Source organism: Manis pentadactyla, chromosome 5 (genome assembly GCF_030020395.1).
Source record: "Manis pentadactyla isolate mManPen7 chromosome 5, mManPen7.hap1, whole genome shotgun sequence".
Taxonomy (NCBI): Eukaryota; Metazoa; Chordata; class Mammalia; order Pholidota; family Manidae; genus Manis; species Manis pentadactyla.
Genome location: NC_080023.1, coordinates 125580636 through 125603692, shown reverse-complemented (window position 1 = coordinate 125603692; position 23057 = coordinate 125580636). Strand labels below are relative to the sequence as shown.

General features: G+C 35.4%; 1 protein-coding gene and 1 non-coding gene across 2 annotated transcripts in view; one reads left to right on the top strand and one right to left on the bottom strand.

The window, feature by feature from the left end:
- Window positions 1-23057, top strand: part of INPP4B (inositol polyphosphate-4-phosphatase type II B) — a 948429-nt gene that overhangs the window by 729797 nt on the left and 195575 nt on the right. Inside the window, exon 14 of the mRNA XM_057502657.1 lies at window positions 2691-2838. Coding sequence (XP_057358640.1) covers window positions 2691-2838 — 148 coding nt within the window. The remainder of the gene's footprint in view (window positions 1-2690; window positions 2839-23057) is intronic.
- Window positions 16173-16363, bottom strand: LOC118907270 (U2 spliceosomal RNA). Its single transcript, XR_005022763.2, has one exon. It is a non-coding gene; the product is annotated as a U2 spliceosomal RNA (small nuclear RNA).

The window sequence follows — 23057 nt, the reverse complement described above, 5'->3', positions numbered from 1 at the left end:
ACCTAAATGTCCATCAGTAGGTGAATGGATAAAGAAGATGTGGTACATATACACAATGGAATATTATTCAGCCATAAGAAAAAAACAAATCCTACCATTCGCAACAACATGGATGGAGCTAGTGGGTATTATGCACAGTGAAATAAGCCAGGTGGAGAAAGACAAGTGCCAAATGATTTTACTCATATGTGGAGTTTAAGAACAAAAGAAAACTGAAGGAACAAAACAGCAGCAGAAGCACAGAACCCAAGAATGGACTAACAATTACCAAAGGGAAAGGGACTGGGGAGGACGGGTGGGAAGGGAGGGATAAGAGCAGGAGTAAAAGAAAGGGGGCATTACGATTAGCATGTATAGTGTGGGGGTTACGGGGAGGGCTGTGCAACACAGAAAAGACAAGTAGTGATTTTACAGCATCTTACTATGTTGATGGACAGTGACTGTGAACGGGGATATGGGTGGGCCTTGGTGAAGAGGGGAGCCTTGTAAACATAATGTCCTTCATGTAACTGTAGATTAATGATACCAAAATAAAAAATAAAGTAAAATAAAATAATATAATATAAAAATAGGCAGAGGAACTGCATAGGCCAAAAAAGACATGCAGATGGCAACAGGTGCACAAGAAGATGCTTAACATCTCTGATCACCCAGAAAAATGCAATCTGAACCACAGTGAGATATTGCCTTGCACCAGTCAAAACAGCCAATATCGATAAGACAAGAAATTACAAGTCTTGGTGAGGATATGGAGAAAAGGAAATCCTTGTGCACTGTTAGTGGGAAAGTAAGGCACTATGGAAAACAGTGTGGAAGTGCCTCAAAAAATTAAAATTGGACTTTCATATGATCTAGCAATTTCATTCCTTGGAATATATCCAGGAGAAATGAAAACACTGACTCGAAAAGATACCTGCATTCCTGTGTTTTGCAGCATTATTTATAGGAGACAGGACATGGAAACAACCTAAGCATCCAACAACAGATGAATGGATAAGGAAAACATGGTATATATACAAAACAGAATATTATTCAGCCATAAAAAACAAGGAAATCCTGCCATTTGTGATAATATGGATAGACTTTGAGGACTTTATGCTTAGTGAAATAAGTCAGTCAAAGACAAACACTACATGATCTCATGTGGAATCTATAAAACAGAAAAGTACTCAGTCTTTACATTGTATACCTGAAACTGATATATTATATGTCAGTTATACCTCAAAGAAAAAAAGAAGATAAATATAGTTAACTTTATGTATGCATTTGTAATATAATCTCATTGATAAAATGTTTATGTTAAAGGAATCATCTCTTTGGATATACAACTCTAGATTTCAAATACTGTCTCTCTCAACACCCTGGAAATATCCCATAGTCTTTTGGCTTCTACTGGTACTTTTAAAAGTGCACATTCTGGCTAATCCTTAGTGTCAGGTAGTAGGTGTGCTGGGAGCTTTGATCACTGATATCAGTTTCTGATCTAGTGCCAATTGTTATAGTGATAATGTCCAGGCTATACCTCTAAAAATGGGTGGTTGGAGAGGAATGGATGAATAGATCCTAATTTTAATGTTCGGAAAGATATATATTTACTCAAGTAATGAATGAGATATGGTCTTAGAGAACCCTACAATTTTGAGAGGCATTCTACCCTATGCACTGAGGAGACTTGGCCTACATGCTATGCTCCATATTATTTAAAGCCCTATATCCATTTCAATATCAAATTCTTTTTAATCAGCTTTATTGGTAAATGGGAGCCAAATAATCATAGATACTTGACTGGTGATTGACCTGATGTTTTATTGCCTATTACACTTTGGTGTATGAGTGTAAAAAAGGCATTCATTGCCCAACAGCAATGGAAATAAAATTCTGCCCTAAAATATATCACTGGGGAGTGCAGTAGGAATGCTGACATCACAAAGAAAGGATCAAGTATAACCTTAGCATCAGATCCTGCACTTTTTCCCAAAGTCTTTTAAAATCCTTGGTGTCATGACTCTAATTACTGCCCAATCACCCTAAAACCTGTGTATAGCATCCTTGTTCTGCTTCTGATAATATATGTTTTCAGGAAAGAGTGTTGACTCATTGGCACTAAAGAATGTATAATATTCAAGTTGCAATAGATCTTAAGCTAAAGAATGAACCTTTCTGACATTTAAGTAATAATACATTTTTAGCAGTAGAGCCATTTAAAACCTCTGAAATAACATATTGAACTTAATTATAGGTAATATTGACTATATAAGTGAGTAAAATTCAGAAATATGTATTTTCAAGTATTTGTTGTGCATAAATATATGTATTTTCATGTTTATTTATAAATTTGTATGCTTTAAGAAAATCTTTAGAAGAGAAAGGAATTAACAGTTGATAAATTAGAGATCCACATCAGCCACATTTATGAGTTGGAATTTGATGTTTAGTAAAGACTATATGTCCCAGAAACTGCTAAGAAAATACGATGTAAGTACAAAATTCTTAGAAATTCAAATACACTAATGTGTAATGAACTTCTGAAGTTCATCTGGAAATGCAAAAAGTAAATGATTAAAAAGTAAATTTTTGATCAAATAAATAGAATAGTACCCTAATTAATGATTTTGTTAATTGATCTTCATCTAATGTGCACATCTTTATAATTTTCAATATGGACTTTTAATTTTTTTCTTCCTTCCCAGTGTTAAAGAACCCAGTGTGTAAACTATATAGATTCCCCACATCTGACAATAAGTGGATGTGCATCCGGGAGCAGATGTCAGAGAGCATACTTTCTTTTCATATTCCTAAGGAATTGATCTCTCTTCACATAAAAGAAGATTTGTGTAGGTAAGAGAAATAATTTATGACTGTCTGTCACATTAATTATTTATTATTTCTACAAAGTATTCTTTTAAGGTATGATGATAACACAAAAATCTATACTTGTACTGTCCAATATGGTGGCCATTAGCCCTTTAAGTCTATTAATTACTTAAAATGTGTCTAGTTCAATTTGAGATATTCCATACATGTGAACTACATACACACCAGGTTTTGAATTCTTAGCAGACAAACAAAAAAAATTGATTTTTATAATGAAATGTTAAGATTTGGGGCATTTGGGGGTTAAAGAAAGTATATTATTATTCACCTGCTTTTTGGTTTTACTTTTTAAATGACTACTAGAAAGCTTAATATTACATGTGTGACCCTCATTTGTGGCTTGCATTATACTTCTATTGTATATTGGTATCTAGCCAATAACCTGACCTCTGAACTTGCTAATCATCCTTGTGTGTTTACCTCATCTGCTTATGGTTAATGCTTTTGTAAGGAATTCCTAAATTTGACTCTTATTTGGACTACTCATCTGAAATGAGGCTTTCAGATGTTTGTTGGTCGAAAATCTCTTTGAGATGATTGATAAAGTGTGCTATATGAATGGGCAGTATTGCACAACAAAATTAAATCTTTTGCTATGATGAAACAGAAGGGTTTGAGAGCTAATTGTTGATAACAGTAGGTTCTCTGCCTTATAAACCTCTAGTTTTAAAATGCTGCATGCTACATTATACTAAATGCTGCTTCTAAATCTCAGAAAATTAGCAAATATTTTTAGTGGTTAATATTTCGTAAGTGCCCACATATATACCAGAGTGTGAAATGTTCAAAATGTTTATTTCTGCGCCACCAAGTTACTTAATAGTGTTGAACTGCTTTGGTAGATCCTCCCGTCCCCCGGGATGCCTTACTGGCCTAAGCCAGTGACCACACCAGGGACAGGGCAGGTCAACCCTGGCAACATTTATGGTATTTGTTAGAGCAGGAATGACTACACAAATACTATATATCAAAAAGACGAGAAAAGAAAAGAAAAAAAAAAACCCTAGATTTTAGGGAAAATCAGCCAAGAAACTGGATTATGAGAAAACAACCTGGATCTAGAGAAAAAAATATTGAAAGAGGGCCAAGAAGATAGATATTTGAGAGGAGCAGAGTGAGGGTAATCAGACCCCAGAAATCAGACAACAGGTATTAACTCAGGCCAAGAGAAGCTATAGCATGTTAAGAAACATAAGCAGACTATTTATAAGAGCCAACAGCTGCAAGAATGAATTAGTGTAAACCAAATTGTTCAATATTATCCCTACTTAGAGCTAGTGCTAATAGCAGGTGATGGGCAAAGCAAATTCCCAAGAAGGGTAAACAAGCTTATGTGTCAGAGGAGCATGGAGTTCAGAGCTTTGAAGTCATAAAAGAATGTCCATCCTCAACATTGTCGTATTCTAGTCTATTGGACACTAACCACTCCTACAAGACTCGTGTAAAGACTACATTTCATACAGAAGGTTTGGGGAGAATAACTTCCTCACAGGGATTACAGAATAAGGACTCACAGTAAACAAGCAAGGATTAGAGGTGCAGGCCAAATTCAACATCTTAACTACAGCTGAGAGCTGCAGAAGAGCTGCCAGATGAAGCAGATCTCAGAAGTCAAGACTTGCCCTCACCCTGTAAAATGGCACCTAAAAGCTGCATCTGAATAATCCGGTTCTAAATTCCCATTGAAATATCTATAAACGCACAGAAAATGGAAAATTATCACCTTAACAAAACACTGGAATCTATTAATGTAACACTACATACTATGTATAACAAAATGACGAATGATTAGACTAATATTTTGAAATTGAAAATTTTGGTTAACAGACCACTAATGCTATTTCATCTAAAAATACAAGCTAGTAGAATAAAATGGAAAGACCCCTGCTGCTGCCCCAGTCTGTCCTTGGCTATCAGTTTAGAAATCCCTTAAAAACTGAGCAGCTGGCCTCTGCATGGCTACTACTTTTGAGCCTTCCACAGTGCTCTCTCTCCAGCCCCTGTCTCTCCTCCCATTCCATTAACATCTCTGTCTACCCAAGATGAAATAATGAGTAGGGAATAAGGAGAAAGCAGCCAGAAAACCATTGAATTTTAGTAGGCAAAACTTCTGTCATTATTGTTTTATTATTTTTAACACCCCAAAGTATTGTCCGCCCATTCTGTTCTCTTGCCTTTCTATGGTTCTCTGTTTTCCTATGCATTTGCAGCAAGAAAAAATATTGCAAACACATAGAAGAGGCTAGTGGGGAGTTTTGGGGAAGAAAAAGAAACAGTGCCTCCAAACATAAAGTTTCTTTGCTAGGGACAGACCTAGACACTGTCATCAGTGTTCTTTGGGAATTTTCAGAGAAAATCCAGTTTCAATCCTATGAAATCAAACTTGATAGAAACCTGATAGATTCAGAAAGTTGGCTAGTCACTGTGAAGGCCATCTTGTTCCATATACCTTCAGATTTCTCTAATACCTTTTCTGTATAAATCTCCCATCATTAGAATGTATTTAAAAAACCATCAACAATGACTCTTAAAAATTTTATAAAGAAGAACAGAGAAAAAATCATGTTGAAGACTCAAAAGGGAAATAGGAAAAATTTGGAGGAAAATTGACTGGCCATCTCAGTAGAATGTAAAAGGTATGGTTTTCTGAAATACAGTCAGAAAGTTGTAAGATAAAGAATCATCTTCCTTTAGGGAAAATGCCAAAAGGGAAGGGATAATGGAGGGAATAATGAAATTTTAAAGTGCAGAAGCCAGCGGAAAAGATTTGACAGTGAGAAATCATATCAGTAATGTAGAAGACAAGTGACAGACTCTTCTCAAATGCTAAACAAAGGTAAAAACAAGTTCAAAATGATGAGAGAAGATGTTGGACATGCAGGGCACAAAGCTGGAAACTACCAAATAAGTTTACATGTTCTTGGGGAAGAACAAATGCAAAAGCTTGAAAGAAAACAGTGAAACTATACATTTTTTTTTTCTCTTACGTGCCAAAATCAGGTGAACTTTACACTTCTCTGCAGAAGCAGATGAGTAACATCTACCAGTTTTTGAGAGGAAAAGGCCACAACTGCACTTTATTATATAGGGCCAGGTTGTGATTTTTTTTATGAATGAAGGCAATGGAAATGGCATACTTAAATATGTAGGAGCTCAGATGTCACCCACAAAACTGTCTTGGAAAACCTACTTGAAGATGTATGTCGTCCATCTGAGGAAATAGTTTAAATTAACTATTATATTTATAATACAATATAAGTTAATATAAAATTATATTATAAAAATTAATATGATAAAACATGATATAATAAGTTAAATTAGGGATGCAAAGTCTTGCAAAAGAACAAGAACCATTTTCTTGGTTGGGTAGAATCTCCAGCCTGGACAAACCTTTACTCTGAAGTTCTTTTCTCAGCTTCTTTCAACCCTAGTCTTAGATCCCAGAAAGTATCGCATTTGTCTCAGTCTCCCGCCTAGCCCCACAATTTAGGTGGACTCTCAAACCTTGTTTGATGAAGAGCAGATAATCTTTTCTTTTTGTAAGAAAAGTCAGTAAATATAGTGTGAACTTAGTAACTTAGCCCTGTGCTCCATCAGGGGTCAGGAAAACCTTTCTCTTAAAGGTCTGGATAATAAATATTTTTGGCTTTGAAGGGCATATGGTCCCATCCCTACCGCTTGGCCCTGTCATTGTAGCACAGAAGCACCCATATGTGAATAAATAATGTGACTGTTTCAACTAGACTTTATTTACAAAAGTGAGCCTGTCTTCTCAATCACCAAGATGAGGAATCTGCAGATGTGGTCAGCCTTTGGCTTCTATGAAGTCTGGATTTTTTAAATCTTACATTTTCTTTCATGATACATTGACTCAATCTTCCTTTTCACATCAGATTTAAACTTTTATACATAAGCTGATGACCAAATACAGTCAACTGCTCTGAGGTGGTGGTGTTGCCATGTCTGTATATGAGTGACTAGGGAATTATTTGAATATTTTGTTACATAACTGCCTCTACTATATCAAGGGAGTGAAAAATGGAAAATTAACAAGACTGCTATGATTGATATTAGTCTCACAAACACACAGACAGAGACTTCCTGAAGTTTGATTGTGGATTTAATTGTGAAAGAAAACACCAGTTAAGGGAGAGAATTAAGGTAATATTAGGTATATGTATAGTCAAAATTGTGTCTTTAAGACAAAGCATTATCAATGGTTTCATAATTTCTTTTAACATATGAAATCCTTCACTCATTCTATCCAAGTATATTATTAGTTTTTTCCCACATCTGAGATTAGTGTGCACTTGACAGAATAAGTTAGCTTGAGTCTGTTTGCAGAGACAGTGTGTGTGCGTGCTTTGCGTGTTTGCATAATCCATAATATATGTATAAATGAGGAAAATGTTATCCCTCTCTGCCAGTCATGAATGGAGTGTCAGTGTTGGGAGGAATATAAAGGGGCAGCGGCTACTTTCACAACCCTCCTACACAGTGTCTGTCCTCACCTGCAGCTGCCATCTAAAAACTCTTGCTATTAGTCTCTCAGTCTCACAGTTGGTATGGCATTGGACACATGGGGACTAGTTTTATTAAACCTGAGATTGTACATACACAAAGTCTAAGGGTTGGGACAGAGCTGACATCCCTCTAGTAGGCTAAAGCATTAATACTTTCTGAGTTCAAGTTCAGATACATAACTGTTTTGAGTTGGCAGTGAAGTGTTTCCACAACACCACACTTTGAATTTTATATTACAGAGTAGGTTAAAAAAAAATCACAAGCTGGAAATTGTAGACATCACTCAAGTTATGTTTACTGCTGTGAAGAAAGGCTCATATTGTGCTTAGCAATTTTCTGACTCTTTGCTTCTGGAGCCATATTTTATAAATATATAAAATGCATGTTAAATTTTTCCATAAAAATAATGTATATGCTTTATAGAGAAGAGTAAAATACAAAAGAGATAGACAGAAAAAGTAAAATCACTTTACATCCACCATCCAGAAAGGAAGATTGTCTTTATGTTCTACATCTACTCTCACCATCAGAAGCCACACTGTGGGAAGCAGAATTTGATCCCTATGACTGTTTTACCCTGGTCTCCTTGCACATCTGAGTTGTATGGTGAATACGTCTGTGATTCTACTATATAATGTTAAATAAAAATGCAGGTTACTAATCAGTAAAAATTATCATATATTAATTTTGATTGATACATAAAAAAGACCCAAAGGAAAAATAGAATAGAAATATGCTAGACTATTAGTAACTTGTATACTAACATAGGGTTATTATTGTACAGTAGTTATTTCCAGATAGTGGATTTAAAAATGGTAATTTATTACACAGCAATAGAAAATAAATACACTAACCCTTACAAATAACAGAGAATACTTAGACTTGCCAATTACCTATACCTTGGTTTCTTCTAGTTTAAAAAGTTTAACTCAAAACCAAAGTCTATTCAAAATTCTCAGTAAGACTTGATTTAAAAGCAATTTGCATGACCTGGTTATTTTAGGAAAATTACCAGTCATTTTGAATTTCAGTTTTCCCCCTTCCCTACCTCAAAAAAATATGTAGGTAAATGAGGATGGGCTTGCTGTGTTTTCACAGCAATAGCAACAAAGGGACTTTTGAGTTTTTACAGCACCCTTTGTGTGCCTGGCAGCTCCTACAGCAAGATGGCCGGACGGCTGAGACGCCATGGGCTCTGTCTGGCCTCTGGGTGGTGTCCTGCTGTCTGCTCTTGGGAGCCCCTTGCCTCTGATCTTGAAGTGCATGTTCTTGATAATGTCCTGGTCCTGAACCTATGTATATACCAAAACACTGGCAATTTCAGCACTTCCATAAGCCCTCAATAAGATACGTGAGATCTTTGAGATTTCTAATACATCATACGCTGGCCATGAAGGAAGGAGGGCCGTATTTTCTATCCACCATCCTTCCACTATCAGTTCCACAGCATAGCTTAGCTACCATGGTTGGGTAAGTCACTGTTGTCAAGGCTGCAGTTCATGCAGTCTTTCTAAATATCTTTTTATATCCCTAAGTGCTTTATTGAAAAGTATACTATACTGCACATATATCATTTTGTAGCTTCATTTTCCAAGTATATCATGGGTATTCTCATACCTTCATAAATGTTTTCCAGAAGTATGGCTTGTAATGGTTGCAAATATTCTGTAAATATATTTGTGTTATATATAATATAAATAATTTTCATGTAAATAATATTTGTATACATATTTGTATACATCTTCAGTATACTTTAGGTTTAAATACTAGAGGCAAAATTGCTGAAATTAAGTGCATGTATGTTTTAAGTCCTTGGTTTAGCATTTCTAATTTGTCTCCAGAAAGTTTGGATTAATTTTCATTACTATCAGTTTCACAGGCAAAACCTGAATTCTTATAGTTTTTAAACTTATATTTTTTTGATTATATGTGTATCTGAACATTTATCCATTTGTTTAATATAGGAATTCATATAAATACCCACACATGCCGATGAGCAAATCAGGATATTCATAACTTTCCCTTTAATCTGCAATTGCTACTTATATATTTAGTATGTATTCAGTGTGTATTTTTTGACATTTCTTCAAATATTATTCTTAAATTTCTATTTATTTTAAAATTTTGTATTTTATGAGTTTTTCCATTATAATGAAAAGTTTGTCTTTATTTTGTATTTATTTTCCATTATACTTAGAAAGTTTATCAGTTCAATGTCTGTTCAGTAATCAATAGTTTCAACATTTTGGGGGTTGTTTTGGGTTTTATATTTTATATTTTTATTACCTGAAATTTATTTGATAACATGTATGAATAGGATGCCCAACTAGCCACATTTCTGAAAACTTAGACAATAACTTCAGTATTACTTTTTCAATATTCCATTTCTTTTTCAATTTCTTAAACTTGCCAAGTTTCCATGTCTCTCCATTGTCATCACCAAAGTAATTTAAACAGTTAAACAGTAAACAACAACAAAATTACTTTCAAAAGAACTGATCTCTTTGGAATATTCTCTGTTTACATTCAGGAATATGGTGTGCTCAAATCTTTTCTGTACATTTTTCTTCATATAGCTTTTGTACATTTATTTTAAGGATTAATATATTTGATTACTATTGATTTTGAGAGAGAATTCTTTTGGACTTATCAGTTTACTCTTCCTGTTGCTCAGTTAATTATTTCTTTTAAAAAAATGTTTATTATCTCCTTTCTTTTTATAATTAGATTTCTTGAATGGGCTGTATGCTGCTTTTATTTCAATTCTACTTTCTTTTTATAATTGAGATATAATTGACATATATTAGTTTCAGGTATACACCATAATGATTTAATATGTGTATATATTGCAAAATAATTACCTCAACAAATCTCGTTAACATCCATCACCATTCATAGTTGTAATTTTTTCTTGTGTTTAGAACTTTTAAGATCTACTCTCTTAGCAACATTCAAATATGCAATATATTATTATTAACTGTAGCCACCATGTGATATGTCACTTCCTCATGACCTATTTTATAACTGGTAGTTCATACCTTTTGAACCCCTTCACCCATTTCTCCCACCTCCCATCACCCACCTCTGAGAACCACCAATCTCTTTTTTCTGTCTATGAAAGAAGAGGGTTTTTTTAAAATTCCATACATTTATCTTTCTCTGTGTGACTTATTTCACTTAGTATAATGCCCTCAAGGTTCATTCATGTTGTTGCAAATGGCAAGATTTCCTTCTTTTTATGACTGAATAATATTCTATTTTGTGTGTATCACATTTTCTTTATTGGTTCATCTATCAATGAACACTGAGATTGTTTCGTATCTTGACTATTGTAAATAATATTGCAGTGAACATGGGGGGTTCATGTATCTTTTAATTTCTATTAACTTAAAATTATTGTTATAATAAATTATATTTTCAATGTCCTATCTTTCTTTTTTTAAATTTTGTACAACTTGATCTGTTAAAGGCTAAAATGGCTATAGGCTAAAATACCCTAATAACTTATTTGTCACAAACCCAGTGAACAGTCTTTAGCCTTTGTATTTTTGCTTCTTGGTAGCATTCCTCTGCTTCTTGAAACAGTCTTCCATCAGCTACTGTGGATGCACATGCACCTGGTAGCCACATGACCTCCTAGCCAGGTCTTCTGTATCTCCACAGTAGACTCTTCTTCTTTCATCCCTCAAAAGTTGGTGTTCGCTTGTGAATGGTTCTGAATCTCCATGGTCTCTCATTCTGTGAAGAACATAATTAGTCACATCCATCCCCATGGGGTCTATTGTCATTTACATGCCATTATTGTTTTCTAAATCTTCCAATTTGTCTTCTCAGCTCCAGATACCTCCACCCAATTGCCTGCTAAATGTTTCTACTTGTCTTGTAGTTACCTCAAACTCAGTATGTCTAAAACTTAACTCATTTCTTTCCCTTCAAAAATCATTCCCCTTTAATGAAATCCTGTCTCAGTAAATGATACCATCCTCTGTCCAACAGTTCAGTGTAGAAACATGGAACATATATTCTTGTCTTTTCTCATTGTATCTATTTATATTGAAGTCCAAGTATTGATTTACAATCATTCTAATTCCACAGTCTCTCTCAAACTTATTAATTTTTTGCTTTTTACATTATTACTCCATCTACTCTAATCCCCAACATCATTTTAACAGTCTAATAATGACGTTCCTGTCTGTGGCCTTACTTCCTTAGAATCAATGGCCCACATTGGAGACTCATACAGTCTGATTGAGAATGTTATAAAGTTCAGATTTCCAGTAGAAGTTTTCTGGAGACAGCCTTGATATTTAACTTATTGAGAACTATATGAGAATTATGTGTTGGGAAGGGGAGAGAGGGATGTTCTGCTTGCAGAGTACTGCTTGTAACACCTCGCTTCTGAGAAGTTTACTAAATTACTTCATAATTGTGATACATAAAGGATTTAGCCTTGAAAAGCAGACCAGTCTTTGGTCTAGCATACTTGATGGATGGGGGTAAATGGTAACTAGTTTATTATGGAGTTATTTTAATGGAAGGAAAAGGAGACATGTTGAAGACATCTCGGTGATTCTAAATGTGGATAAGTTGTGTTACGTGAAAGTGTGTACGTGTGTACGTGTGTTTATGTGCATTTTTGCCTGTGTTTATAATGCCTTAAGCTTTAGAGTCCTTCAACTTGAGTTGTATACAGACAAGTTATATAGGTCTTGCCAAAATACCACCTATAAAATCTTAATAGTTTGTTTTAGTGTTGCCACATATTTTATTTATGCTGAGTATTTTCTTTGCATTTTGTCTTACCTCAGAGTTTCTCCATGCTCGGTGTACACTGAAATATGTTACATGAAATGATATTAAAGCCCCATGGCAGCTATAAATATAGTATTAAATCATGGTATGCACACATGTATGTTTAGATGGGAGGCTCTTGGCCATATAGTGTTTGGCTTTATAAAAAATGTGTAGGTACTACACAATGAAGTTTGAAAACCTATGGTACAGAAAGTTTTTTAAAAAAATTAACTGTTCCAGTGAAAAAGAACCTCATGGTCCATAAAACTCCCTTAAAAAAATTAACTTTGATTTATATCATATATTTTTCTCTTTTTCTCCTGCTTCATTTTTTTCCCCTATACATGCTTTTCTTAATTGATCCCATGGGTGGGAGATGGGAGAATGTCTGTCATATATGTTGAGAGTTTAGAAGAAAGGATATTTTACAACAATTAACTTTAAGACTTCCTTAGGTTTTATATAAAACAATAAATATTTGTGTGTGTCATGCAGAGAAACAGTCCTGAAGTAAAATATAAAAAATCTGGATCAAAATGCTTTATTAGTAGGGAAAAACATAATAGAGTTTGGGGCATATAAACTTTAAATGAAAGTTTTATTACCACTTCTTTTAGAGAATATATATATATATATATATATATATATATATATATATATATATGCTTTGTCTTAGATATCAGTATTTGTAAATATTGTATATATTGTGCATATAGTAACATTTGTTGTGATAAAATATTTTGCACCAATGAAGACACTTCTTTTTGTTCAACAGTATATGTTTTAAATATTCTATGTTTCATATTATAGAAAGTGCATCTATGTAGATATATATCATTAGTTTAAATCTATTTCTTGAACATAGTATATTCATATATAAAAAAGGTGGTCAGTAAGATACTTTGAAATCCAGTTGAAAGCCTATTTGCTGCTCAGATATATATGTTTCAGAGATATACTCTACATGTTCACCTAAATACTATCATATGTTGTTAAATTGGTTTTCCAAGCACTTTATATAGTTAGAAGAAATGCAGAAGATACTCAATTTTTTTACTTTGTATCTTAGCTTAAAACATTTTGTGACTCCCATAAAAAAAAGGTTCATTTGATTTCAAACTGCTAATACTACAAGAGTACCTTTTTTAAAATGCTCAATGTATATATTAGGAATTGTAAACTAGAACTAGAATATAATCTATTTCAAAAACATTCTCACCATACAAAAAATATACAGTTGATTTTACAACATAGTGACCCAGCCTGTCCATTTAACATGGTTTGACATTCTGAAATATAATATATGTACTTTAAAAAAATGTATTTATCACCAGACAAGGTTTCCCCTTCACATGGTCTACAAGGTATGGCGAATGTCTACCTACTTCTCCATCTTCATCTTATGCTTTGTTTATTTTGGCATGGCTGAAGCTTGGGCCTTTTGAGAGGTATATCAATGTTTGCATACTTAGATAAAATAAAAGGCACACTGAAAATCTTTACTGACCTTAAAGAAGCATTTATTAGTGGAAAAAGTAATAGGAAGCCAGAGATTATGTTTAGATCTCATATATATCAAATAAACTTCGAACTAATGAATCTCATAGATGATTTATAGTGTTCTATCTCTTCCACTTTATTCTTCTTGCATTTCTCTGTCTTGCTTGCCTTTTCTGAGAAAAATATTAAGTCCTAAAGATCTAAAAACGATGCATAAAAAATATTACATCAGGACTCCACTGTTGATTCATACCTGATAGTGTTATTTCTTGTTTATTTTTCTGCATGCTGTGTTGATGCTCAGTTGAAGTGCCATGTGGTGTTTTATTCATCATGGGAAGTGCATTTGTCTTACCAGCCCCTAGTACTGAGGGCAAATGCCATGTGTCACTGACTTCCAGCATGGCAGATTCTTGGTATTGTTTAATGAGAGGTCCTGTGCTTTGTATCATCAAGCTGGTGATAGAAATATGTGTTTTATTTTGCTTTTTGGATATTATACCCCACAAGAAGGAATAATGCAAAACTCATTTAGAAGTATATGTTTTTCCTATTGTGTCAAGATTCTTTATTTAAAATGGATTGAGGAGGGGAGAGTGCATTGTAATGATAAAAGCACAGAATTGGAATCATTATGAATCTTAATTTAAAATCTGTTTCTGTCACTTGAAACATGCTTTAACTTGTAGAAAACTGCTTACTCTCTCAATCTCTATCAGATTTTTATAGGTAATAACATTATTATTTGTCTTATAAGGTTACTATAGTAATTAAAAGAGCACTCAGGAAACTAGGGTTTTGCCTCAGTGTGTGTGTGTGTGTGTGTGTGTAAATGCAGCTCTGAGCTTGAAAACTGGCCTCTCCAACTCCACTTAATAGTTATGTGACATGGCACAATTTACATAACTGCTCTAATCTTCAGTTTCCTCAACTGTAAAGAAGGGATTAAATGATAAATGCACCTGGTCATTGTTAGGTTTAAACTGAGCTATTGATGGAAAATGCCTGATTCATTCATACTTACATACATATAGCTTTAATATGTGGAAATCACTCTTACCATCTATGTAAAAGAATCATGTACACAGTAGATGCTTAGTATATCAAACTTGTTGTTTTTCATCTTAGCTGAAGTTTGGTAGTGTTTCAGACACAAAACTGTGTCTATCATTTATTTACTCTCCTTTAGCTTACTAACCTAGCATACCTCATAGATAGGCCACAAACTTCTAGTGGGCTAAAGAGCAGGCTGAGTGTGTCTTGCCCCCGAGGCCAGTGTGTTGGGAGCTGAGTGAGTGATTTTGGGGTAATTGCCAGGCTTCAGATTAGTCAGGGTTTTTGGGACCACAGGAGGGGAGAACTGTCAGTGTCCTTACTGTGCTATTCCTGAAGTCTAGCATAACACCTGGCATATAAAATGCACTCAGTAATGTAAGATTTTCCTGACAACTGATAGTATTAGCAGAGAATGACATGATTACATTTAGAAAAAGGGAGGGAACCATGGAGAGGTAAAACAATACAGGGGTTATGGTGGTTGCCTGGGCTAATGATGGTGCCTTAGAACAGGGTGATGGGGGGTGGGAAATGGAGAAACATACATACATTTGAGATTTTTTAAGGAGCAAAAATCAGTAGGACTTGGTGATGGATTACATGTGGAGGCAAGGTGCTCAGGATGACTCAAGCATTCTGGCCTGTGTAACTGAATAGATAAATATAATTAATTGATGTAGGAAATAGTAAGTGAGCACCAGCTTTAGAGGACAAAAAAGGAGGCCTCACTGGATGTCTGTTGAACCATCTTGGTCTGTGCTATCCAATATGGTAGCCACTTGCCTCATATGACTATTTAAACTTAAGTTAAAAATATTTTAAAATGAAATGAAATTTATAATTCAGTTCCCCAGTCACCTTAGTCATATTTAAAGGGCTCAATAGCTCCTTACAACTAGTAGCGATCTGTGGATAAAATGAGAGCTCCTGTGGCCAGTATTCTCACCTGGCCCTGGTTGACTAGCTCACTGCACACCTGTGGGCAATACATGGCTGTTGACTCTATATAAAGAGCTCTGCCCAGTGCTCTGGGCATGACATGGTGGCATGGCTGCAAGGCTGCAGGAGAGCAGAGCAGATGCTGGAGTGGTGGTAGTGCTGAGAACAGAGGCCCAGAGGACAGCTGTGTGGACAGAGGGGCCCAGAGGCAGAGAATGGCTTGCTGCATACAGACTCACTCTGAGTCAATGGGATTTTAGTGACTGACCTGCCACCTGGAAATAAAGTTGGGTATAACCCTTTCACCCCGAGAACATTTTGCTGTCATTTTCTTTGGTCACATTGAATCCATCATGAACTTGCCCGGACTGAAACCCATTGGCAAGACACCATCATATTAAACAGCCCAGCTATAGAATATTTTCATCATCATAGGGGGTTCTGCTGGACAGCACCGAAGTAGGATAACCAGCAGTGGCATTTGTAATTTTTTTTTCCTTTCTGGAAGTGCTGCAATACCAGGCCAATGCTTGAAGTGGATGGAGTAAGCTCCTACTCCAACTTCCTGCTGCAAAAATTCATTTAATACATTGTCCTCAGATAGAGGACATATCAGATGTTAACCTTATAAGAACAGATACTGCACTTGATCTTAGCCAAAAGGCCGAGAAGTGATGGCATTCGTAATTTTAAAAAGAAGAGTTACAGTAATATAAAACCCTCTTTTATTCCGACCCATTGAAATTGCTTATGGAGAATGGGAAGACTGACATTAAACTTTCTATTCATCCTTGTAGGCAAAACATAGGGCTTTCTGTTGTTGTTGTCATTCTTTTTTTCCAACTTTGTCGCCTGAAGATACATGTCTGTGCTATGATTTCTAGTGGGGATGAGACTGTGTCATGTTCCTAAAGGAGAGTCCATCTAGCATGGTAGTCTAAAGTGTGGGCACCAAAGAAAGACCTCCTGGGATTAGTCCCAGCTCTGGGTGACCTTGGCCAAACCACTTATCTTCTCTGAGTCTCAGTTTCCTCATGTGTGAAATGAGGATAATAATAATACCTAATTCACTGGGCTGTTATGCATATTAAATAAGTTCTTACTTATTTAGTGACATAAATAAGCATAACAAACACAGCATAAATATTTGTTAAGTGAATGGAAAATAAACAAGAATTATGTTTTGTTGCTTGATGTTCTAGTAATTATATTCAACAAGGTTGTCTGGCAAGTGTACAGTTGAGCAAAATTTTTGAACCATGTCTCTGTTGAGCTGGGTGACAGTTACTTTCAGATAAGCCCCTCAGGTGGGATTTTCCAATATTGTCCTTCTATTCAGGGATTTTCTTATGAGAAACCATATTCACAGGAATTAGAAATAAATTAATAAATAAGAGAATAAGATCTGCAGTCACAAGACCTGGGTGCAAGTCTTGATTCTGCCACTCTGTGGCAACATGGCATTGAACAAGTCAGCTATATTCTTCCCAGTGGTCTAGAGCAATTTTGTTCAGTAGACTTTTCAGTATGATAGCTATGTGGCTACGGAGCATTTGAAATTTGCCTACTGTGACTCTATTTTTTATTTTGCTTAGTCCAGCTCTGGAAAAATTATTTCTGAGAATTGTTTTGAAGACAAAAAAAAGAGAAACATTTTATACAATAGCTACCTTGATTTCCTGGAAAGCCTTATGGTATCTACCAAAGAGCCCCACTGCCAAGCATTTTCTGGAGCCTCGTGAATTCCATCACATACTTAGGAAACTTAACTGGGTACATCTGCACTCCAGGTCCAGGGGTGGGAATTGGAAGTGAAAATACTCAGAAATGCTTGCACTTTCTAACAATATGACCAGGCCAGGGGAGTCCTGGCACACTTTCTTGCTTTGCCAGCCTTTCCTGTGCAGGCAGTAATTCTCACGGCTGCCCAGAATGAGAAGACACATAATATACATGGGTATAGGAGAAACTCCACGCAACTTGCCACCGCTTTAAGCGTAAGTGGTACACTGAGTTTTGAGATATTTAAATAATTAGGTGTTGTCCATGTTTGATTAATTTAAAACAAATGGCAAGGAGTGGTTAAGATGTTATTTAGAAATAAACACCTTTATCAGGGACACTAAGACTCTTAGGGTGGAATGGGACATGCTTTTTGTTCCTCATTTATTTCTAATGCCGTATCCAACATTAAATTATAGAACCTGACTTTATCAGATACAGCTTCTGTGATTACAACTAAAGCCCATTCTGAGTCTGTGCATACACCTTAAAACCTTCTTGAGTGTATAGTACAACAGCCACTTTTTTGTGTGTGTCAAGTGAAAATCAGAGTGAATGACCACTCAGAATTTCCAATCATTTTTCAGTGAAATAGAGGCTCATGAATTGCAACAATAGCCATACTGTCATTTTAAAAAATGCATTTAAAAAAAAAGTCTGTGACTTATGGATGCAGTTTTTATCCATGGATTGGTTAAAGCACAGACAGTTTGAACTGTGAGTTGAAAATACTATGAAAAATACTGTGAAACTTGACATATAGTTGAACTTTGTTCAGTTTTATGGTGTCATCCAACCACTTTATGAAATTGAAGCAACCCGCTAGTCATATATGTAGTCTATATTTCATTGACTATTTAGCATGTAATTTTTTCCCTCACATGTAAGTTTTTTATGACTTCTTTGGGTTAGATTTAAGATCTCATTTTGCTTAATGAATGAAAGTAGCTTGTCTATTAAACTTTCCACCCATGTACACCCACATGTACTTTTAGAGTGTGATAACTACCAAAAGGCTCTATTTAAATTGTACAGCTATTTTTATTTTATAAGATGGTATTGTACAGCTCACTGTGGGAAAATATTTCAATTTACTTAGATAATAACAATTTCAAATAACATTTTAATGTCTTTCTTACTTGGCTATAGCTTTAGTATATAAATTTTTATCAGGCTATTTGGCCTTACTACATTCTTGTAAATGAATTAAGTACTATTCCCAGGTACGCCTTATTACAATAATCACTTAATCACTTTTCATAATTTCAGGAATTCTTGAATTTACATACTTCAATGTTTACAGTTTATTATTCTCAGTTCATACTTCTAATAAAATAGGTGCTCACATGTGGAGTTTTGGCCTAAGAACTAGTAAGGTTTCTTATATGTGTCCCTTAGACAAGCCAAACATCTTTGTAGTAATTTTTCTTTTGAAGAAGTCAATGGAGTATTTGTAAAATGTGGGAAAGATAAAAGAGCATAAAAGACTTGGAACTATTCTAAATGTTCCCATTCTGCCCTCCCGCTTCTGCACCAAGCAGAGAGAAATCTTTGTGACAGAATCCCTGTATTGTCAGTATGTTAGTCACGGTTCCTTAGAGCCAATAGGACATAGAGACACATACACAGAGAAAGAGAGAGAAAGATTTTTTGTAAGTAATCGTCTCACATAATTATAATGGCTGACAACACCTAAGATCTTTAGGATGAGTCTGCAAGCTGAAGACCCAGGAGAGTTTACGGTATAGTTTTATTCCAAGGCCTGTGAACCTGAGTCCCAGGAAAAGCCAATGATTCAGTTGCAGTCCAAAGGCAGGAAAAAGCCAGTGTCCTAGTTCAAAGTCAGTCAGGCAGACTCTCTTAGGGGAGGGTGAGACTTTTTTGTTCTATTCAGCCCTACAGCTGATTACATGAAGTTCACCCAAATTAGGGCAGTTTGCTTTGCCCAGTCTACTGAATCAAATGTTAATTTCATCTGAAAACAGTCTCCTAAAAACACCTACAATAAATAATAACACAGACTGAATATTTGGACACCCTGTGGTCCAGCCAAGTTGACACAAAAATAACCATCACAATGAGAAATGCCATATCAGGATACATTTCCAAGTCTTTATTTGTCCAGAGTTACAATCTAGATTACACAAGGTTAGAAGACTTGATGATGGCTCAGTTACATATTTCATCTACCCATATTAACTGGGGAAGAGCTCAGCATTCTTTTTTTGGGTTAGTTTATAGTCTAATCTCATATTTCAGGAAAAATCTATGAACAACAATCTGCAAGCATACTTCACATTCAGTCAATCAGCCATATTGAAGATATCCCACAGACTGAGGACTCTGTTAGGACAAAAAGATGGATAAGACAAATCTCTGCTACTCACAGCTTCAGAGCAAATTTTCCCCATATTGGAAATCCCCCCCTTGAATACATCATCAGTAGGATTTAAAACTATGTTTTAAATAATAGCTCAACTTTTTCCTCTTTTAAGTCTTAAAAAAAAAATTTTAGTGGTCTGAAAAAATTTATGTTTTTAGCAGCAGAAACTGTTTTGTCCAAACAAAACGGTACATGGAATTCCAATACTAATCAAAGAAATTCAGTTGTAGCTGGTAGTTGGCTGGAGCACGGCAAAGGGTCTGAGACCTGTCCAGAAAGCTGTCCAGAGTCTTTCCCTGCTCCTGTCGCCATGGCAGCCCCTTGGTGTAAGGAACAAAGTTCAAACACCACTTATCTAATATTCTTGCCAATGTTTCATATACTGTATTTAAAATTCCTAAAGCAGTTTCGGCTATTTTTCTTCCAGTTCCGCTGTGACTCATTTTGTGTGCAATTATTCCTCTTCCTTCTTCATAGAGTTTTTTTTCTCCTTAAATCTCATTTTCTGTTCATCTTTTTCGATATTCTGTTTCAAACATGTTATATAATTAGTAGTGTGGAAGATTCAGAGGATCATTATGACCTCCAGGACCTCGGAATTTTACTGCAGAGCAAAAGCATATATTTTTGAAATATTTAAACAAGGTAATACAAAACAAACCATATAATCAAAAAAGGTTATTTCCAGAGATCTGTATGACTGTTTCATCAAGTAACAAGAATATCATACTTCACAAGGAATGCCAAGATCAACAGATCTTTCTCAAGTAGGCCTTAGTAATCACCTGGCTCCTTTGGAAATTTTTTTGATATGATTTGACTTTTACTGTTGGTGATAGCAAAGAAAAAGGGGATGGAGAGCAATAAGTGCCCCAAAATGTTTAATGCATAAGAGGACCAAACTTATTAATATTTGAATATTCAGTCTTTTCTTCTGACTTCATGTTGGATTCTTAGAAAATTAGGAGGATTTGGAGACAGGCTAGAAGATTTGTCTTAAAGCTAAAAGAGAATATATTCCTGCTTTAGTGAGAGTAAGTAGTGAATTCACAAGAGATTGTATGTGTTCAGAAGGGCAGTGGATTTTCCAGAAGGAAATTTTTGTTATTATTGTTATAAGGTAACAACTGAAGGGGACAGCTTTTGAAAGCAGAAGCAGGTGTTACTTTAAGTAAAATGAGAATGTTCATAGAGACAGAGTATTTAAAAAATGTTTTTCTGTGGATTAAAAATACATTTACACAGCTCATCTCCTTTGCCATTCATACTTAGTGAACATGTTTAATTATTTAATTATAACATTGACACCAAGAATGTTATTTAGTTAAATACGGCAACATGCAAGGGCTGGACCATAGGACTTCTCCCTGTGGATCTTGTAATGCTGGGCACTACTGTGTACCAGAACGTGTTATAGGTGGTATTATGCCATTCCAAATACAAGGTTCAGAAGTAAAAATGCTAAACTATAAGTTATCTTTTGTTCAGATTTAATTTGTTATTATTATTATTATTATTTTTTATTTTGGTATCATTAATCTACCATTACATGAAGGACATTATGTTTACTAGGTTCCCCTCTTCACCGAGTCCCCCCCACATACCCCTTCACAGTCACTATCCATCAAAGTAGTAAGATGCTATAAAATCACTACTTGTCTTCTCAGGGTTGCATAGCCCTCCCCGTGCCCCCCTATACTATACATGCTAATCGTAATGTCCTCTTTCTTTTTCCCCGCCCTTATCCCTCCCTTCTCACCCATCCTTCCCAGTCCCTTTCTGTTTGGTAACTATTAGTCCATTCTTGGGTTCTGTGATTCTGCTGCTGTTTTGTTCCTTCAGTTTTCCTTTGTTCTTATACTCCACATATGAGTGAAATCATTTGGTACTTGTCTTTCTCTGCCTAGCTTATTTCACTGAGCATAATAGCCTCTAGCTCCATCCATGTTGTTGTGAATGGTAGGATATGTTTTCTTCTTATGGCTGAGTAATATTCCATTGTGTATATGTACCACATCTTCTTTATCCATTCATCCACTGATGGACATTTAGGTTGCTTCCATTTCTTGGCTATTGTAAATAGTGCTGTGATGAACATAGGGGTGCACCTGTATTTTTCAGGCTGGAGTGCTGCATTCTTAGGGTAAATTCCTAGAAGTGGAATTCCTGGGTCAAATGGAATTTCTATTTTGAGCTTTTTGAGGAACCTCCATACTGCTTTCCACGATGGTTGAACTAATTTATATTCCCACCAGCAGTGTAGGAGGGTTCCCCTTTCTCAACAACCTTGCCAACATTTGTTGTTCTTTGTCTTTTCGATGGTGGCAATCCTTACTGGTGTGAGGTGATATCTCATTGTGGTTTTAATTTGCATTTCTCTGATGACAAGCGATGTGGAGCATCTTTCCATGTGTTGTTGGCCATCTGAATTTCTTCTTTAAAGAACTGTCTATTCAGGTCCTCTGCCCATTTTTTAATTGGATTATTTGCTTTTTGTTTGTTGAGGCATGTGAGCTCTTTATATATTTTGTATGTCAACCCTTTATCAGATCTGTCATTTACGAATATATTCTCCCATACTGTAGGATACCTTTTTGTTCTATTGATGGTGTCCTTTGCTGTACAGAAGCTTTTCAGCTTGATATAGTCCCATTTGTTCATTTTTGCTTTTGTTTCCCTTGCCCGGGGAGATATGTTCAAGAAGAGTTGACTCATGTTTATGTCTAAGAGATTTTTGCCCATGTTTTTTTCTAAGAGTTTTATGGTTTCATGACTTATGTTCAAGTCTTTGATCCATTTCGAATTCACTTTTGTATATGGGGTTAGACACTGATCCAGTTTCATTCTCTTACATGTAGCTGTCCAGTTTTGCCAGCACCATGTGTTGAAGAGACTGTAATTTCCCCATTGTATGTCCATGGCCCCTTTATCGAATATTAGTTGACCATATATGTTTGGGTTAATATTTGGAGTCTCTATTCTGTTCCATTGGTCTGTGGCTCTGTTCTTGTGCCACTACCAAATTGTCTTGACTACTGTGGCTTTGTAGTAGAGCTTGAAGTTGGGGAGTGAGATCCCCGCCACTTTATTCTTTCTTCTCAGGATTGCTTTAGCTATTCGGGGTCTTTGGTGTTTCCATATGAATTTTTGAACTATTTGTTCCAGTTCATTGAAGAATGCTGTTGGTAATTTGATAGGGATTGCA